The sequence below is a fragment of the Sus scrofa genome, chromosome 7 (genome assembly GCF_054392235.1).
Source record: "Sus scrofa isolate SSC_HxYL_T2T_F1_AM1 chromosome 7, Sscrofa_HxYL_maternal_Yorkshire_Landrace_v2.0, whole genome shotgun sequence".
Taxonomy (NCBI): Eukaryota; Metazoa; Chordata; class Mammalia; order Artiodactyla; family Suidae; genus Sus; species Sus scrofa.
The window spans coordinates 69663065-69683677 of NC_139389.1; the positions used below are offsets into that span (position 1 = coordinate 69663065).

The 20613-nt window shown below is 47.1% G+C and overlaps 1 protein-coding gene across 10 annotated transcripts in view; it reads left to right on the forward strand.

Moving 5' to 3' along the window:
• Window positions 1–8016, forward strand: part of GRAMD2A (GRAM domain containing 2A) — a 44947-nt gene extending 36931 nt beyond the window's left edge. For 3 of the 10 annotated variants that reach the window (XM_013978112.3, XM_084968918.1, XM_084968919.1), the window contains 11 exons: window positions 5–85; window positions 901–958; window positions 1329–1404; window positions 2020–2123; window positions 2711–2809; window positions 2925–2996; window positions 3517–3579; window positions 4496–4640; window positions 4854–4950; window positions 5759–5863; window positions 6086–8016. In XM_013978112.3, the coding sequence (XP_013833566.1) occupies window positions 5–85; window positions 901–958; window positions 1329–1404; window positions 2020–2123; window positions 2711–2809; window positions 2925–2996; window positions 3517–3579; window positions 4496–4640; window positions 4854–4950; window positions 5759–5863; window positions 6086–6098 (913 nt within the window). In that variant the 3' untranslated portion in view covers window positions 6099–8016. Of the gene's footprint in view, window positions 1–4; window positions 86–900; window positions 959–1328; window positions 1405–2019; window positions 2137–2710; window positions 2810–2924; window positions 2997–3516; window positions 3580–4495; window positions 4641–4853; window positions 4955–5758; window positions 5868–6085 lie in introns of those variants that run through there. The other 7 variants (XM_013978113.3, XM_084968920.1, XR_014810608.1 and 4 more) reach the window with 6 other exon arrangements.
• The last annotated feature ends 12597 nt before the right edge of the window (window positions 8017–20613 follow it).

The window sequence follows — 20613 nt, forward strand, 5'->3', positions numbered from 1 at the left end:
TCAGCAACCAACAGATGCATGGAAAGACGGCTTCTCTGAAGAGCACAGAGAAACCAGGCAGGGTCCAGACACCCCCAGACTCCAGGTGAGGCCCTTCTTCCAGGAAGGCATACACACACAAACACACTGGGGGTGGGAAGCCCTCCGGAGGTAGCCTTAAGGCTGTGTCAGGGGGTCGGTTGGGCATAGGCCGGGGGCCTCTCCCTCCCACCCCCAGGCTTGTCCTTGGTGCACTGGGACCTAGAAGAGTCCAGGCTTCTCGGGTTACCAGCTGTCTCCCTGCCCACCTGTCCTCAGGCCAACCTGGTTAGGGCCGAGGTTTGCATTTCAGCACCACCCCTCTCGGCCAGCCTCGGTAGCCTCCGTCAGGTCAGGTGGGTCTGCCCAGCTCCAGGGGAGGCGGCTGCAAGGAGGGCAGGCCTGCTGGGATCATGGCCCACGGCCAGGCCCCTGAGCCTTGAGTCTGATACTTCTGCCTCACCCACTTCCCATGCTGGTCCCCGTCCCTGGGCCTCCTACTCATTCATTCTGGGGTCTGCTCCTCTGCGTGCCTCTTGGCTAGAGAAATGAGGGAGAGGGCTTTTGACACAGGGTGGGAGGATAGCCCCTACATATCTCTGGGAGATTGAGGCTTGGGCTGAGCACCTCCGCAGGGGGCTGCTGCTGACGGCTGTCTGGGAGGAGGGCTCTCTTCGACCCCCGCCTGCATCAGGAGTGCCCTCCCCTGGGGAGCTGTGTGCTGGATGAGCTGACCACTTTGCTGCAGCCTCTAGAGAAGGGCCTCCGTCTCTAGTCTCTGCCCCAAGTTTGTGCCTTGAGGCCAGGGCAGAATTGGCACTGAGGCACCATGGGTAGGACCCAAGAGATCCTCATCCCTGGAATGGCTTGTCTCCTTTGCAGTCTGCGCTGGCCACGAGCCTTGAAGGGTGAAGACATAAAGAAGTGCAGCCAAGGAGGGGTGAGTATGTGAGGGCCACTTCTCACCGCCCACCGGTGGAGGGGTCCTGGGCTGCCTGAATTCAGTGACTGCTGGCTCCTTGGCCGCTGGCCTGTCACCAGGAAACCTGAGTGGGTGTCCCTTCCTGGGTGGGAGTTGTGTCTCCTTCTAGTCACAGGCTGCCTGTAGGGACCCTGTGTCACTGGGAAACAGGCTATGCTTGGAACTCAGCCCTCCACACCCCCTGGCTGATTACTGGCTGCTTCAAGCCAAGTCCCCGTCGGACCCCCCAGCCCCCACCTCCTGTGCCATTATCTCCTGGTGGCTGGAGCAGGGCTCTCTGGTGGCCTGATCCCCCAAGACTTCTCAGACCCAGCTTGTGTGTTTGCAGACACTACTGACTAAATACAACCAGCAATACCACAAACTGTTTAAGGACATCCCCTTGGAGGAGGTGGTTCTCAAAGGTGAGCCGTCTCCTAGTGTGGCTGGACAGGTGCCTGCAGTGCCCGTGGCCCGGGTCCTCTCCCCCAGAGCCTCTGGGCACAAATCAGATACGGGAACCAGCTGCCCTTCGAATGTGGTTAGTCCTTTTTTTCTTCAAAAGTGTGAGGAGCCTGGGCTGATTTGAAATAGGAAGGTGAATTTATGAAAGTTTTCTTGAGGAAATGTCAGGGCTTCCAAATCTTATTTCTGTTCTGCTCTTGTCCATGGCCATTCGTTCCTGTTCAGGCCTCTCACTGAGCATGGAAGTGTCTGCACAATCAAGGCCCTCTCTGCAGGGCAAGGAGTTCTGCCTGCAAGAGTGAACAGCCTCTGGGGGACCGGGGCAGAAACTGCTGGACCTTCTAGGGCGTGGGTGGAGGAAGAGGAAACATCTAGTAGTCCTGGGGGAGAGGGGGGATTCTCAGGAAGGGATGCTAGGGTGCTGGGGGAATGGGTTGTTGGGGCCTGGGATTGGGAGGGGGACTGAGGAGGTCAGTCCCTGAGGCTGGATTCTGGACTCTTGAGTGGGAGGACCCAGGCCCTGGGGCTCCCAGGCTGGCCTTGCTCATGACTGTCTCTTTCCTGTGACTTCCCAGTGTGCTCCTGCGCCCTCCAGCGGGACCTTCTTCTCCAGGGCCGGCTCTACATCTCCCCCAACTGGCTCTGCTTCCATGCTAGCCTCTTTGGCAAGGATATCAAGGTAGTGATAAGTGGTAAGGGCTGCCACAGCCCAGGGGAGAGAAACCCCTGCCCTGCGGACATGCTTCAAGCCAGGCCTGTCCCTCTGCACCTGGCACCTGGTAAATCCTCTCACTGTGAGGCGTCCCAGCTGGTGTCCAGGGAAGTAGCCACACCACTTCTAAACAGGGGCTCCTATCTAGACTCCACATCTTGCATGAAGAGTTCACTGCCAAATTATTCTGCCTGCGGGTACCTCCAAAATGCCTTCAGAATCACTGTGGGAAGTCACATTTACCGGGGCTATAATGTGGCCAGGTGGTGGCTCAGGGAACTCTGTTACTGGAGAATGGGCTTCACCAGGGCCCATCCACTCTTGCCTGGGTGATGGGGTGAGAGCCTAGAGCACTGTGTGCAGCCAGGGGCTGGTGGGTAATGGGAAAGGAGCCCACACGAGAAGGTGGAAGGCTCAGGTACCCTCCCATGTGGGATGAGCTTCTTTGTGATGCTAGTACTTGGTTCACTGCCAGCTGTGGCCCTAAGCAGGAAGCAAAGGGACTGTGTCCTTGGGGACAAGTCCTGAGAGAAGCATGCCTCTCCCCCTCCCAGGTGGTCATTCCCGTGGTGTCTGTGCAAATGATCAAAAAACACAAGATGGCACGGCTCCTTCCCAATGGCCTGGCCATCACCACCAACACCAGCCAGAAGGTCAGTGAGTTTCTGGGCCAGCGCTCCCCTGTCCCAGCCCAGGAGTCCTCAGCCTGGCTCTGGCACACTCCCAAGTCTTTCCTCATTTCACCCTTTTCTGTGTTCTGTGTTCCAGTATGTCTTTGTGTCCCTGCTCTCCCGGGACAGTGTGTACGACATGCTAAGGAGGGTCTGCACCCACCTACAGGTATGGAACCTAGGGGCGGGAGGGCTGGGGAGGCTGCTGAGGCCTGCACTGAGGTCTCGGGGCACAGCTGGTAGGGCAGGTTGGCCCGTCTCTCCAGCACATGGAACAGGGGCAGGGACAGGGGAGTAGTGGCTCAGGCTCAGTCAGTCAGAGGCAGTGCTTGGACTGTGTGTCTATGCTTGTGAACCTGTCTTATTAAGGTCAGGGGGCCCTTGAGTGTCCCCATGTACAGCCTTTACTTGTGCGTCCTCAGTGCAGAGATAGGAGCATGTGGCCGTGTCCCAATATGCCTCTAACTCTCTCTGGCCTATGGTGAGGAAGGGGGGCGGGCAGCAGCTTTGGGGGAATATGGGGCCTTGGATTTATTCTCTGCTCCAGCATTAACTAGGGCTCCCCCTGCAAACTAGAGGCAATAGTGCCCCTATATAGTACCTTATTTGGAGGACAATCTCTCTTGGTCTCATGCCTGGCTTTGGCTGTTCCAGATGGATAAGTGACCCCTGTCCCCTTCCTTCCTCAGCCTTCCAGCAAGAAGAGTCTGAGTGTAAGAGAATTTCCAGAGGAACCTGAGTGCGAGTCTCTGGTGAGAGCTGAGACTGGGAGCAAGAGCAGCTGGCCCGAGACTGCCCACAGCTCTCAGGCTTCACGGCCTCCCAGGCAGGGGCCCACAAAGCAGAGCTGTGGTAACAGGCTCAAAGGCCAGTGGCCATGCCGTGTCAGAGGGTCCTCTAGAGGTCCCAGACTTGCTGGCTTTCTCAGCAGATGTCCAGGCCCTGGATCACTGCCCAGGTTGGACCCCGCACCTTTACAGGCACAGAGCCAGCAACCCATGTTGTCCTTTAGAAGAGTCAGGAGGGCCTTCAAGGGGATGGAGAGGTCATTGTAGAACCCAGGCAGGCTCATTTTAGATTTGCCGAGGTCCCAGTCAGTTCTTTTGCTCCTGGAGTCCTGGGTAAGCAGAGTTTCTAGAGCAAGGGTAGGGATGGGGGGTGGAAATGACTCTAGGGTGTTTGAAGTCTCCTTCAGTAACCATTAAGCATTTAGTCAAGCATGCAGTATGCACAATGCCATGCAGGGGATGGAAGGTGATGTTCCCATTTTTTTGGCCCCGGCAAAGGTCAGTGACCTACTTAGGGTTAGAACCCAGATTAGCCGGAGTCAGGACTTACTTCATCTAAGATACATAGTGCTGAGCTCTCTTGGACTCAGCTGGGTACCTGGGTTGGCTCATGTCTTAAGACTCCACTGTGGTTCTACACTAGCAGTCTTCAAAGCCACTGTCCTCTTGGAGAGTGGCTAGGCACAGCAAGGGAGCAGATATGAGAGACATGTGATTGCTAAGGCAGTGGTTTCCCCTGCTTCTGGGTACCTGGTTTCATGCTTGCTAGGCATCCTAGCATTGATATCTGGAAAGGCTTTGATAAACCTAGCAGGGACTCCTTAGGGCAAGTGAGACCCCAAGGACTATGGTGAGCTAGCTTCTCCTGCCTTCTCTGCAGGAAGTCCTCATCCCTGAGATGAAGTGGAGAAAAGTGTGCCCTGCCTCCAGGTCCCTGTCCCTCCCAGACAACATCCCTTGTATCCCTCGGGCATCCGTGGACTCTGCAGACGGCCTCTTCCCCTCCAGGAAGCCTCCAGGGTCTGGTGAGTTCAGTGTGCTTGTCCATGGCAACTGCTTGTGAAGACCAGGCTTTCCCTCCTCCCACTTCTGCAAAAAGGGGTCATCACAACCAGCAGAGCTATTTCCTTGTCTAAATCCATAAGGGAAAGCCAAAAGCCCAAGTGGCTTCAGAGAGTGAGGGTGGGTGGGGGCCTGCCTTCTGCCCCAGTAAGAGCCCTCATACTGTCCTGTTGCAGAGAATGCTGTCTGTGAGGATAAGCTGGAGGAGGAAGCCAGGAGCGACAGGGAGCTGAGGCTCTGGGATTACCGGCTCCTGAAGATCTTCTTCGTGCTGTAGGTGACTATGTGGGGTTGGGGGAGGCAGACCAGCCTGAGTGTCTAGGTATTAGAGCAGGGGCCTTGGTGTGTGGGGAGGTCCATGTCCAGAGTGAGGGGAAGGTTCTGAGTCAACTGCAAACTCCGGGGTGGTGTCTGGTGGCCAGGCAGCAGGCCCTTCTGGAGCAAGATAAAATATCTTTAGCTTTTGTGCCTACAACCCTGTAATTTAAGGTTTAGCCTGTGTGGTTGGGAGGGGCAAGATATGAAACTGTTGAGGAAAGACAAAGTGGCATAGGACTGGGGAGGAGGAGGGCTGGTGAAATCTGAGAGGCCCATCAGATAGACTAGGAGAAAGCCATACCCTTCCCACGGTCCCTAAGAACTAGTAGAGCAGTGAGCGTGGTGGGATGTCTTATGAACAGCCAGCCCCTGGATTCTCTCACTCACCTCATCACCTTCCTCTGGCTCTGATGGTTTCTGTCACCCTGAGCACTTGCTGGGGGAAGGGCTGCTGCCTCCGGGTTATCTTAGTGGCCTTGCAGCGGGGGTGCAGGACCAAGGTATCTGGTCAGATACCTGCTCAGCTGAAGGACCTGGAACTCCTGCTGGGCTCTGAGGACACCTCCATGAGGACAAGCCTCAGGGACCCCTACGTGGCCTCCGGGAAGAAGGATGCACAGGTCTGAACATATAGCTACAGGCAAAGGGTTAATTCCTCCAATTGCAGGAATTAGCTTAGTCCTATTCCTATTTTTGGTGAGCCTCTAAAAATGCCCTGTTTTTAGAAGAGAGATTCAACTCCTTGCTACCCCTCTTTCTACAGGATCTGCTTCTTGGTCATGTCTTCCTCCTACCTGGCATTTCGCATCTCCCAGCTGGAACAGCAGTTATGCTCCTTGACTTGGGATGGCTCGGTCCCTGGGCACAGGTGATGCCCTTTCTCTTTCTCAGGCCTCCGGGATTGAGGGTTAAGGACAGGAGCCAAAACCTATTGCCAGGCTGCTTGTTACTCTGGTTGGTCTTGGCCTTGCCCTTGAGCAGGCTTGATGGCCCTCAGCAAGGTCAGGCAGGTATGCAGAGTAGAGAGAGTCCCCTTGACTTGCTTTCATGCGGGGGAGAGTCTTCACCAACCTGTCTGTCTGCCTTCTAGGCCCTTTGTCTGACCTGGCTACCTCTCCTGTGCGCAGGTAACAGCCACCTGACCTTTGTCCCCACTCCTCTAAGAAGACGACTCCAGGTGCTGAGGTGCCACCAACAATTCCCTTGGTTTATGCTGCTGCTGTGCTGAGACTTAGTCTGAAGGAAATTATTCTGGATCCCCTCCCTGCACCCTCCCCCTGACCCCTGCAACTCTTGCCCCTCCTTTAATGAGTATTCTAAAGTACGTGTTTACAAAGCTCCTACAATTTTGGGACTTAGACAAGAAGTCAGACTTTTGGAACTAGCTGAGGAATTCTATATTCTAAGCTTCAGCAAACACTTGAGTGAAAAAAAAAAAAAACAAACCCACAAAAAACAACCAACGTGTTCCTTGAAAATAGTTCTGGCACACAGGCAGAGCACTTAAGGCCACGTCAAGGGCAAAGGCCATGCCTTGATACCTGTCACATGGCTCACTCCAGTGGTGGGACAGAGGCGAGAACCCAAATGACCAGTGTGGGCTCTGATCTCTCCCAGCATCCTGCACTCTCGCCTGGCCCCTGAGAGTCTCTGTTCTGGGGCACAAAGGCTTCTCTGCAGGCAGCCGGGGACCCATGCAGGGCAGACTGGAGGGAGGTGAGCTATGAGTGGGAAGAGGGCCTGTGGCCAGTACTCCAGCAAGAGAGGAATGTTCCTGCTCTAGCCCTGTATGAGGAGGCTGGCTACATCTGGGAGGACACCACCTGCAGCGGGGGACAGTGGCAGGGGCTGTGAAGGAGAAGGGAGATCCAGCATTCTGTGTTTTCAGCTGCCACCTCCTGGTGAGACAGGTGGAGCAGGGCCTTTGATCACTGTGGGAGGATGGAGGTGTCCGTGATGTGCCTGGGACAGTGTGAGGACCGGGCCAAGGGGATCTGTCTGATACCTCTGGGGAAAAGAGAGATAGAAGAGAGGAACAGTGGACTTGGTGGTGGCTTTGTCTTAGATTCCTCCTTCTCCGTCACGGTCTTCTCAATTCTAAAAAGTTTCTCTGTGCCTTAAAACTCTGATCTGCTAAGACAGTGCCTTTGGAGGTTCTGGAAAGGCCTTAGTGAGGAGGCCAGAAGTATCAGGGACAGTCACTGGTGATGGGGTGGGTGCTGTCAGAAATAGCCATTTTTCCCCTCTTCAGACACCTGAGAGGTTAACTGGGGAGAAATTCATGTGGAAATTATTTATTGTGGAGCTCTGATTGTCTGTCTGATTTATGAAAAACCCAAATGAAGACTGGAGGAGGTGACAACTCCTGAAACTCAGACTGGAGGTCTTTTCATTCTCTGCCATTGCAGGTTCTAGGATTTGGTTTAGAGCCTGGCCTTGTGGGTTGCTTGCACCAAATCTTTATGTCTCAGGTGAAACTCACTGTTCCCATTCTCCCCACAGTGCCACACTGGATGAATGCCTGTCCTTTTTTTTGGAACCAGCCCCCTTCATCACTCCTCTCCATCATATTTTCAGGGAAATAATCTTACTTACCCTACTGCCTCCCCTCCCTGGTCTTTGCTGAAGGGCAGGGAGAACAGGTCCATTCTCTGAGCCTTGCTGGGTTGAGCCAGAGGCCATGAGAGGTGCCAAGTCATGATAGGCTGTGCCAACATGCTGGTGAGCCTAGTCTCCAGCCATGCCCCAGGCTCAGAGACAGCAAGAGGCATGCAGTAGAGTAGGTGGCTTTGGAGACCCTCTTGGGGTCCAGGGCTTTGAGTGATATGGTGTGTCTGTCCCTCTGGCCAGCATACCTTCTGTTGTGCTCATTTATAAACTATATGTATTTATAAAGACCTGCTTGCATTGGCGAATGCTCCTCTAACTCCCTGAGAGTTTGGCTCAACTATCCTTCAGTTGTTCCACTATGGCATTAGCCTTTGAAAATAATTTTAAATAAAAAATCTGATTTTTCTAGTGTCTTGCCTGTGGTGTGGAAAGTTCATTTTTATCTTCTGTGTACTCACTATAGGTACTGACATATTTGGCACCAAGGAAATTGATGGAACCCAAGTCACTCACAGAATCCCAAGTACTTTGCGAATTTCACTCAGGCAAATGGGGAACAGCAAGGATGGCCACAGCAAACCACCAGTCTCCTGCCTTTGTTGGGTGGACACTGGGAATGCTTCCCCGTTTCTCCTGAGCAACTCCAAAGCAAACAGTACTGTGCTTCTGACTCAGGATTTAAAGCCTGGAATTCAGAGCTAGAAAACTCCTGTGTCCTCTTCTATGACATCAAAAGCCTAGATTAGGTTAAATTCCAATTTGGGCCACATCAACTTTCTCCCTGGGAGGCCCCCTCTAGCAGTGATTCATTCATTCAGTAGACACTGAGCCCAGACTATGAGCAAGGTACTGTGATTTTAGGAGAATGATCAGACAATTCACAGAACAAAAATATATGACTAGGATCCTAAGGATAGAGCAGTGAACATGTCAGGCAACATCTCTGCATGTCCCAGGGCACTTAAAATTCCACAGAAACTAATTTCCAGGTAAAGAATGAGCAGAGAAGGTAATTACAGATTGTGATTAAGTTCCAAGAAGGAAAGAAACAGTGATATGAAATAGAGTAAATAGGGAGATGGTTTTAGATAGGTGGTCAGAAAAGTTTCTGTGAAGTGACATTTAAGCTGGTTTTTAAAGGATAAGGAGCCAGTCAGGGGAGGAGCCTGGAAAAGAGCATTCCTGGCCAAGGGTTAGCAACTGCAAGATAGGAAAGATGCTTATGTCTCTGATGAACAGAGAGACCGTCTGTTCGTGAGTCTAGAATACCAGTCAGTGGGAGAGAGACATGAAAAGAGGCTGGAGAGGTCAACCCGGCAACAATAAACCCATTTAAATGTCAGTAAAGGACTTGAACAGACATTTCTCCAAAGAAGATATACAAATGGCCAATGAGAAAGATGCTCAACATCACTGGTCTTTAAGGAAATGCAAATCAAAACAACAATCAGGCACCACTTCATATCCATTAGGATGACTACTATCAAAGAAACGTCAGGAGTTCCCGTCGTGGCGCAGTGGTTAACGAATCCGACTAGGAACCATGAGGTTGCGGGTTCGGTCCCTGCCCTTGCTCAGTGGGTTAACGATCCGGCGTTGCCGTGAGCTGTGGTGTAGGTTGCAGACGCGGCTCGGATCCCGAGCTGCTGTGGCTCTGGCGTAGGCCGGTGGCTACAGCTCCGATTCGACCCCTAGCCTGGGAACCTCCATATGCCACGGGAGCGGCCCAAGAAATAGCAACAATAACAACAACAACAACAAAAAGACAAAAAAGACAAAAAAAAAAAAAAAAAAAGAAACGTCAAACAAAAGGTGTGAGGATATGGAGAAATTGGAACCCTTGTGTACTACTAGTAGGAGTGTTAAATGGTGAGCCCACCATGGAAAACAATGCAGAAGTTCAAAATATTAAAAATAGAATTACCATATGCTCCAGGGTATATACGCAAAAGAAGTGAAAGCTGGGGCTTGAAGAGCTGTACACCCATGTTCACAGCAATGTTATTCACAATAAGCCAAAAGGTGTAAACAATCCAAGTGTTTACTGGCAGATGAATGGACGAACAAAATGGGGTATAAACATGCAGTGAAATAATAGTCAACCTTCAAAATGAAGACAGTCTCGACACAAACTACAATATGGATAAACTTTGAGAATATTATGCTTAATGAAATAAGCCAGTCACAAAAAGACAAATACTGTATAATTCTGCTTATATGAGGTAATTTGGGAAGTGATATGCATTGAAATAGAAGAATAGGGGTTGCCATGGGTTAAGGGGAAGAGAAATGAGTTACTGTCTAATGTATACAGAGTTTCAGTTTTGTAAGATAAACAGTTCTGGAGATGGTGATGATGGTTGCACAACAATGTGAATGTACTTCACACTGTGGAACTATTCACTTAAAATGATTAAGAAGATAAATTTTATATGTATTTTACCACAATAAAACAAACCAAAAAAAGAGGTTGGAGGAGTTCCTGTCATGGCACAGTGGTTAACGAATCCGACTAGGAATGGTGGGTTCAATCCCTGGCCTCGCTCAGTGGGTTAAGGATCTGGCGTTGCCATGAGCTGTGCTGTAGGTTGCAGATGTGGCTCGGATCCCATGTTGCTGTGGCTCTGGCGTAGGCTGGTAGCAACAGCTCTGATTAGACCCCTAGCCTGGGAACCTCCATGTGCCCCAGGTGCAGCCCTAGAAAAGACAAAAAAAATAAATAAAAAAATAAAAAAATAAATAAAAATAAAAAAAATAAAAAGAGGTTGGAGGAGTTCCTGCTATGGTGCAACGGGATTGGCAGCATCTTGGGAGTGCTGGGACACAGGTTTGAGCCCCAGCTTGGCACAGTGGATTAAGGATCTGGACTTGCCGCAGCTGTGGCTTACGTCTCAACTATGGCTTGGATGTGATCCCTTGCCTGGGAACTCCATATGCTGCAGGGTGGCCAAAAAAGAACTAGACCCATTCTAAAAGAAATACTGAAAGGGTTCCTCCAAATAAAAAAGACATAAGAAACATGATGGAAGAAATCACAATTGGAAGTAATCGCTTAAATAAGCCAGTTACAGATCTAAAAGGAAAAAAAAAACCTATTGTAAAAGCAATGATACACATTATCAAAAAGGAAAAGCAAAAGGATAAACATGAAGGTGTTAAAAAATGACATCTGGAGTTCCCATTGTGGCTCAGTGGTTAACAAATCTGACTAGGAACCATGAGTTTGCAGGTTCAATCCCTGGCCTTGCTCAGTGGGTTAAGGATCTGGCGTTGCTGTGAGCTGTGGTGTAGGCTGCAGATGTGGCTCAGATCTGGCATTGCTGTGGCTGAGGCACAGGCCTGCAGCAACAGCTCCGATTAGACCCCTACCCTGGGAATCTCCATATGCCGCAGGTGTGGCCCTAAAAGGACAAAAGACAAAAGACAAAAGACAAAAAAAAAAAAAAAAAAAAAAAAACAAAACCCATAAAATGTGAAGAAAAGTAAGAAAATCTAGACTTTTTTTGTTTTAATGTGTTTGAGGCTATATGACTATCAGGCCAAAGCAAGCAGATATAGGAAGGGGTTAACATACTTGAAAAACAGGGCACCACAAATCAAAACCAAACAATACTTGAAATGCAATTATTCAAAATCTATAGGATGCTGCAAAAGCAGTTCTTAGAGGGAAGGTCATAGCAATACAGGTCTTCCTCAGAAAAGAAGAAAAATCTCAAATCAACAACTTAACCTACCACCTAAAAGAATTAGAAAAAGAAGAACAAACAAAACCTAAAGACATGCAGAAGGAAGGAAATCATAAAAGATCAGAGAGGAAATCAATACAACTGAGATTCAAAAAACAATAGGAAAAAAATGACAAACCTCTGGCCAGACTCACCAAGAAGAGGAGAATAAGAACTCAAACAAAATAAGAAATGAAAAAGGAGGAATCACAATACATATTGCAGAAAAACAAGAAATCATAGGAGAATACTATGAACAATTATATGCCAACAAATTTGACAACCTAGAAGAAATGGACAACTTTCTAGAGAATTACAGCCTGCCAAAACTGAATCAAGAAGAAAGAGATCAACTGAACAGTCTGATCACTAGAAATGAAAGTGAATATGTAAATCAAAACACTCCCTACAAACCAAAGTCCAGGACCAGATAGGCTCACAGGCGAATTCTACCAAACATACAAAGAAGAACTTAAACCCACCCTTCTTAACTTTTCCAAAATGTTCAAGAAGAAGGAATAATCCCAAAGACATTCTATGAAGCCACATCACCCTAATACCAAAACCAGGCAAAGATACTACCAAAAAAGAAAATTACAGGCCAACATCTTTGATGAATATAAACGCAAAAATTCTCAACAAAATTTTAGCCAACTGAATCCGACAACATATAAAAAAGATCATATATCATGACCAAGTGGGATTCATCCCAGGTTCACAAGAATGGTTCAACATGTGCAAGTCAATCAACATCATACACCACATTAACAAAAGAAAAGTCAAAAACCACATGATCATCTCAATAGATGCAGAAAAACATTTGACGAGATACAACATCCATTCATGATCAAAACTCTTATCAAGGAAGGTATAGAGGGAACATACCTTAACATAATAAAAGCCATTTATGACAAACCCACAGCCAATATAATACTCAATGGAGAAAAGCCGAAAGCCTTACCGCTAAAATCTGGAACAAGACAAGGATGCCACAGCAATCAGACAAAAAAAAAAAAAAAAGAAAAGAAAGAAAAGGTATCCAAATTGGAAGAGAAGAGGTAAAACTGTCACTCTATGCAGATGACATGATACTATATATAGAAAACTCTAAGGACTCCACACAAAGACTACTTGAACTGATCAAGGAATTCAGCAAAGTAGCAGGATATAAGATTAACATTCAGAAATCAGTTGCATTTCTGTATACCAACAATGAAATATTAGAAAAGGAATATAAAAATATAACACCTTTTAAAATCACACCCCCCCAAATTAAATACCTAGGAATAAACCTGACCAAGGAAGTGAAAGACTTATATGCTGAGAAATAAAAACATTAATCAAGGAAATTAAAGAGGATTCAAAGAAATGGAAAGATGTTCCATGCTCCTGAATTGGAAGAATTAATGTTGTTAAAATGGCCATACTACCCAAAGCAATCTATAGATTCAATGCAATCCCTATCAAATTACTCATTACATTTTTCACAGAACTAGAACAAACAATCCAAAAAATTATATGGAACCACAAAAGACCCAGAGTTGCTAAAGCAATCCTGAGGAACAAAAAACAAGTAGGAGATATAATTCTCCCAGACTTCAGACAGTATTACAAAGTTACAGTAATCAAGACAGTGTGGTGGTATTGGTACCAAAACCGACATACAGACCAATGGAACAGAATAGAGAACCCAGAAATAAACCCAGACACCTATGGTCAATTAATCTTTAACAGAGGAGGCAATGATATAAAATGGGAGTAAGTCTCTTCCACAAATGGTACTGGGAAAACTGGACAACTGCATATAAATCAATGAAACATACCCTCGCACCATGCACAAAAATAAACTCAAAATGGCTTAGAGACTTAAACATACGACAAGACACCATAAAAGTCCCAGAAGAGAATGTAGGCAAAGCATTCTCTAATATTAACTGTACAAATTATTTCTTAGGTCAGCCTCCCAAGGCAACAGAAATAAAAAAAATAAACCAATGGGCCTAGTCAAAATCACAAGGTTTTGCACAGCAAAAGAAATCATTACAAAAAAAAAAAAAAAAAAAGACAAACTATGGAATGGGAGAAAATAGCTGCAAAAGATGCAATCAACAAGGGCTCAATAGCCAAAATATAAACAACTCATACAACTCAACAGCACAAAACCAAACAACCCAATTGAAAAATGGTCAGTAGACCTGAATAGACATTTTTCCAAAGAAGACATATGGGTGGCCAAGAGGCATATGACAAACTGCTCAACATCACTAATTATTAGAGAAATGCATATCAAAACTATAATGAGGTACCACTTCACACCAGTCAGAACAGTCATCATTAGTCTACAAATAACAAATGCTGGAGAAGGTGTGGAGAAAAGGGAACCCTCCCACGCTCTTGGTAGGAATGTAAATTTGTACAACCACTATGGAAAACAGTATAAAGATTCCTCAGAAAACTAAATATAGAACTACAATATGACCTAGGAATCCCACTCCTAGGCATATACCCAGACAAAACTTTCATTCAAAAAGATACATCCACCCCTGTGTTCATAGCAGTAGTATTCACAATAGCCAAGACATGGGAAATAACCTAAATGTCCACCAACAGATAAATGGATTAAGAAGATAGGTACCTATACACAATGGAGTACTACTCAGCCATGAAAAATAACAACATGGATGGAACTAGAGACCCCCATAGTAAGTGACATGGATGGAACTAGAGACCCCCATAGTAAGTGAAGTAAGTCAAAGAGAAAGACAAACACCATATGATATCACTTATATCTGGAATCTAATACATGGCTAAAATGAACCCATCTACAGAACAGAAACAAACTCATGGACATGGAGATCAGACTTGTGGTTGCCGAGGGGGAGGGGGAGGGAGAGGGAGTAGGATGGACTGGGAGTTTGGGGTTAATAGATGCAAACTATTGCATATGGGGTGGATAAGCAATGAGATTCTGCTGTATAGCACAGGAAAATCTATCTAATCACTTGTGATGGAACATGATGGAGGATAAGGTGAGAAAAAGAAAATATATATGTACAACTAGATCACTTTGCTGTACAGCAGAAATTGACAGAATATTGTAAATCAACTACAGTAAAAAAAGAAAAGAAAAAAGAGGTTGGAGAGGTAGGCAGAAGAAGGGAGTTTGGACTTTATACATTCCCTGAATACTGCGGCTTAGATCTGAAAATTTGGAGCTGGTAAATTCAGTGGTTGCTGAAACCAAGTGCTTTCTTTTGCTAGAGGAAATAAACTTGTGGATGTAATATGCAGAAGAATGTGGCCATACACCCCTTTTCACTATTTCCAGGGGGTGGTTCACAGCAGCCGCATCACAGTGAGGGCATATCATTTTATACTGTTTAAGTTGAGCTAACTTTATAAGGGAGAAATAACTGCCTTACATTTGGAAAAAAGGAGGGACACACACACACTTCATGCAAGAGCCTCAGTTTTGTAACATGGGCTTTAGCCAGATGAGGAAGGGTCGCAGGAGGGAGCAGGAGTTCTTACATAAGGGCATCCAGGAGTGAGGCCGGCTCCCAGAGACCTGCTTCTCACCAGAGACATCCTGGGAGTAAGAAACCATTCCCATCTCCACTCCCAGGCACCCAGCCAGCCAACCAGCCCTGATCCTCCTGCTTGGTGGCCACGGCATTAGGACACTTATCTAACTGGGTAAGGCTGTGACCCTGTGACGCTCCTTTCTCCAAGCAGCTGGGCTGCAGAATCAGGGCATCCTAGGGCAGAGAAGCTTCTCAGAGAAGGCTCTCCTGCCAGCCTTAGGCTGGGCCAAGCCAGATCCTTAGGCTGAGGGGCTGAGATGCCACTGGGTCACTAGATGGCAGTAAAGTCCACCAGGAACTTGGGCCACAGCGAGGCAGAAGGAAAGCTGGGCAGGCTCCTGTGGCCATTTCTCCACAGTACACTTTGGTCCTTTCTCTCCTTTCATATCCCAGGAGAAAGGCCTGAGGTGATTCTGAGAGGAAAGCATTCATTGCCAAGGGTTCTGCAGATGTTCTGAGGTCATTCAGAAAGCAGAAGTGGAACGTGTGTGTGTGTGTGTGTGTGTGTGTGTGTGTGTGTGTGTGTGTGTTGGTGGTGGTGGTGGTGGTGGGGAACCTGAGGGAGAGTGGGGAGCTCAGCTTCCAAAAAGGGCACAAAACCCCCAGGCTTTCCCCCTGCTCTGCCCTCGTTTGCAGTAGCATCTTTTTTTATTCAGGGCGCAGAATTACAGAAAGGTGTGATTTCATGCTTTCTCTTCCTACGTTCATTTAGAGATAAGGGCTGGACCCCAGAGCAGAGAGGACTCAAATTTAATGGTTACATAGGATTTGCCCACTGAAAGTGAGGGTGAGAGAGATGTTTAAGCCTCTAAGAGGATAATCCAGAGTAACCTGAGTTCATCCTCTGTCTGCCTGACCTCCACAGAGCCGAGAAGCACCTGGCGCCCAGCAGGCGCTGACTGCTGGGCCGTCTTGGCGTTGGCAGGGCTCCTTGCCTTCCTGGAACGTGTTTCTTCTTGTCTGCCACTCAGTACCTGGCCCAAAGTCAATCCCCGGCTGCTTGGAATACCATGCCCCACTCACTTCTCACAGGATCTGGGACCAGGCTCTCTGCCGTTTGGAGAAAGGCCAAGCCCTCAATGCAGCCTCATCCCACTGGTGCCAACTTCTCTAGGGACATCAGACTTGCTAGTGGCTGAAGGTAAAAGCAATAGGCAGGATGCAGCTGGTACCCCCGCAAAACAAAGTGGCATAGTGACATCTTATCCTTGTGGCAGGATAAGGATCCTTATCCTTCTAGGTTGGGACAGAGTGGGGAAAGCGTTACTCACAGGTGGGCCATTAACTTGTTAAATGCAGAAAGGTTGGCTTAGGCTCCACTTTGGGAAAATGTGACACCCACTGCTCCTGGATCCACTTTCGCATGGAGGAGTGTTAATTGGTGTAGAATTTCTTTTTTTTGTTGTTGTTGTTGTCTTTTTTTGTTTGTTTTGTCTTTATGCCATTTCTTGGGCCACTCCTGCGGCATATGGAGGTTCCCAGGCTAGGGGTTGAATCGGAGCTGTAGCTGTCAGCCTACACCAGAGCCACAGCAACGCAGGATCTGAGCCACGTCTGTGACCAACACCACAGCTCATGGCAACGCCGGATCGTCAACCCACTGAGCAAGGGCAGGGACCGAACCCGCAACCTCATGGTTCCTAGTCGGATTCGTTAACCACTGCGCCACGACGGGAACTCCATTTGGTGTAGAATTTCTGATGGAAGTTTTTTTTTTAGTTAGTTCCAAATATAGGCTAGCCTGAACGCATGCTCTCTCCAGTCTGTAATTACATTTAAAAGATTTATTACACACTTTCTATGGATTCCTGAGTGTATGTTTCTACAGATCTACAATTCTATAATTTTCTGAGCACCAAACTGGGCACTGGGCCCTATACAGGTGACTTTTATGCTCCCTTGACTCTTACTACAATAAACTCTCAGTACAACGATACAGTTTTCAAACCTTATGCTTTGGGAACAGAGATTGACAGGACAGAAATACGATATGGGTCCCTTCAAAGAGTTTTTGGAGGAGACAGGACAGAGGGAATAGCTATGTACCGGTGTAAGACCTGTGAGCCCTGAAAAGTATAAAAGGGAGTGGTACAGACTGACTCAGGGGCAGAAGGGGGAGAGGTGGGGGGAGGATCCTCACAGGATGTGTTGCGGGGGGTAACATCAGTAAAAGGATGGTGGTGTGGAGGGAGGATGGTGCCTGTGAAAGCTCGGAAGAAGGAGAGTTCCCTCTGGGGAATGGATATGTAGGTGTGCAAAATCCCTCAGGATCTGAAGGCAGGGATGGGAAGGAGACTCCATCTTACAGGCAATGAAAGGTTACAGGGGCTTCTGGAGCTTAGGAGTCATGCAAAAATGTGACCGTTTAGGAGTGTAGGTTTGGCGATGGAGTACGAGGTAGATTAAAAGCCAGCCAGAACAGTCTAGATAGTGTTTCTCAACCTCAGCACTACTGGCAGTTGAGCTCAAAACCCTTTGTTATGGGGTGGGGGTTATCCTGGGCATTGGAGGGTGCTTGGCCACACCCTTGGCCTCTGCCCACCTGATGCCAGTAGCACCTCCCACTCCTAGTTTTGACAAACCAAAAACAATCCAGACATTGCCAGATGTCCCCTGGGGAGCAGCGTTTCCCCTGGTTGACAATCACTGGTCTAAAGGCAGGAGGTAAGAGCTTGGACCTCAGAATGTTGGCAGGTATTTTCTTAAGGAACTGCATCAATCTGTTTATGTTTAGAATAGCTGACAAAAGTAAAAACGGTTTCCTTGCCACAGGAAATTCATCATCAGTGCCAAAGAACTTAATGGCCTAGAGAAAACAGCCTTTAGAAGTAGATCATTCTGCATATAAGAAACCTCCAAAGGATACTCCAAGGCTACAGATAACATGCTCTAGACTCATTAGCAAGAAAGTGGCTGATATCAGGATTTCTCTCTACCTATCACCCTCTAAGTCCTATCTTATTCAATGGCTAATTTGAATAAGGAATGCTTTATCTATCTGCAGGCAGAGAAGCTACTGATCTGTAATTTCTCCAGGTTTGCATTCACCCTTCAAACATTGTGTTTTTGGCCATTGGTAGGATGGATAGATAAAGCCTGGCCTTGTAATGAATAACTATGATTTACCAAGATGTCTCTATGTCTAAAGCAGGAATCAGTGAGGTTCAGCTAAAACCATGTAAGAACTTTGGCTTTTAATCTGAATGAAATGAGAAGCAAAAGAGTGAATTTGGTAAAAAAGTAAGTTTTATAGGCTTTAGAAGGATCACTGTTGGCTGTAAGAGATGGAAAGCTGCAAGCAGGGAGGTCAGTTAGGAGACTTTTGGGGCGATCCTGTTGAGAGATGACAGCAGCTCTGACTTAGGTAGTAGAAGCAGAGAAGGTGGAAAGGGTAAGATTCTGGATATATTCTGACATTAAAAACAGTAGAATTTCTCGTTAGATTAGAGCTGGAGGATAACAGAAAAACAGTTATAAAGGATGACTCATGTTTTTTGGCTTGACAGGATGGATAGAGTTGCAATCCACTGGGATGGAGAAAGTCATGAGTGGTGTAGTTTTTGGAAGGAAGATCAGAAATGTACAATTGCACATGTTAAGTGTGGGATGAGTTTTAGACATCCAAGTGGGGATGTCGAGTGGGCAACAGATATGTGGCTCTGGAGTTCAGGAGAGAGGTCTCAGAGATACACATTTGGAAACTGTCAACACAGGGATGGCATTTAAAAGCATGAGACTAGGTGACATCACCAAGTGACTGAGTGTGTCTGTTGACAGAGCAAAGTATGGAGGCCTGAGCCCTGTGGCACAGTGTCATTAAGAGATCAGGGAGAAAAGAGGAACTAGCAAAGGAACATGATGAGTGCCTGATAGTGCAGAAGGAAAATGGGAAGAGACTGGTGTTCTGGAAGCCGAGTAAATATGGCAGGGAGGAAATTGACAAATGCTGCTAATACACTAAATTTCCTTTACTGTGGCTCAACCAAAGTTCTTTCTCACTTGAATATAATTGAGAAGTTTCCAATCTGGACAACTCCAAACAATTTCATGTTTAGTGGTTATTCTTTCAGTACAAAAGTGGCCTCAGCCCTGTTTCTAACCACTGTGGTCAGCCCTGAGACCTCAATTTCTCTAAGAGTTACTGAATCTCCTGGGTTAGACCACGATGCAGTCTGCTTGTCTACTGTCTCCCATTCCTTTAGCTACTGCCCTTGTGCCCATGATGTACAACTCCTCATCCTTCATTCCTCCAAATGGTCCACCACCAAAATAATCGGATCTATCCAAACCGCACAAAAGATTTAGAGTTAATGGAAAGCTATGGCTGAAAGCAGAAAACTTGAAATTCAGTGCACACGTGACTGCTGATAGAAATGTGACAGCCGTTCTCTCAGGAAACTCCTCACCAGCCCTGTCCTCCAGTAGGCTCCTGCCTCCTGCCATGTTTCTGGCATGTATCCCATCTCAGTTCTTTTCGCCATCCTCCCTCCACTTTTTTCTTTCATAGGTCTCATTCTCTTTTTCTAGGGCATCCAATGAAAATTCAGATTTCTTTCATCTTATTATTTGGAGTAACTGATCTCTCTTTGTATCCTCCTGACCCACTTAGGCTAAACCAGAGAGTTGACCTTTCTCAATCAAAAAATTCCATCTAGGAGTTCCCGCTGCGGCTCAGTGGGTTAAGAACCCGACTAGTATCCATGGGGATTTGGGTCTGAATCCTGGCCTCGCTTAGTGGATTAAGGATCCAGTGTCGCCACAAGCTGTGGTGCAGTTTGCAGAGGCAGCTTGGATCCCTCATTGCTGTGGCTGTGGTGTAGGCTGGCAGCTGCAGCTCCAATTCAACCCCCTAGCTTGGGAACTTCCATATGTGGCAGGTATGGCCATAAAAAAGAAAAAAAAGCAAACCAAAAAAAGGTCCATCCCACCTAGATATTCACCTCAACAAAACAACGAGCTCTCTAGCAATAAATTAGGCCATATGCCTGAAATCAGAAAGGCTACATTCAGTTTTTAATAGTTTTTCCTTTTGGGTAAATAAAAGAGAAAAACACACCACTAACAACCAACCATACAGCAGTGTATCACAGTGGTTAAGACCACAGGTTCTGCAATCAGTGCATCTACATTTAAGCCTCATTAATTTGCTTGGGCAACTCTAAGCCTTAGTCTTCTCATCTCTAAAAGAGGAATAATAATAGTATCTATATGAACTTTATGGTTATTATTAAATGGGAAAATTTACATCAAATCCTTACAAGAATGAAGGATGATAATCTCAGGGAAGGAGACATGATTACATATTCCACATCCAATCACAGAAGGAATATTTATTCTGTACTGTCAGATGAAAAAAAGCAAGACCGTTTAGGAGTTCTCTTGTGGTACAGTGAGCTAAGGATCTGGTGTTGTCTCTGCAGCAGCTTGGGTTGCCACTACAGCATGAGTTCCTGGCCCAGGAACTTTTGTATTCAGCCTGGCCAAAGGTGGGGGGGTTGGGGGGAAAGGAGGACCATTTAGCTCAATAATCCTCCCTGAACAGAACAATTTTTAAATATTTTTCTTAAAAAATTTATTTATTTGGAGTTCCCATTGTGGCTCAGCAGTAATGAACCCAATTAGCATCCATGAGGATGAAGGTTCGATCTCAGTGGGTTAAGGATCTGGTGTTGCCATGAGCTGTGGTGTAGGTCGCAAAT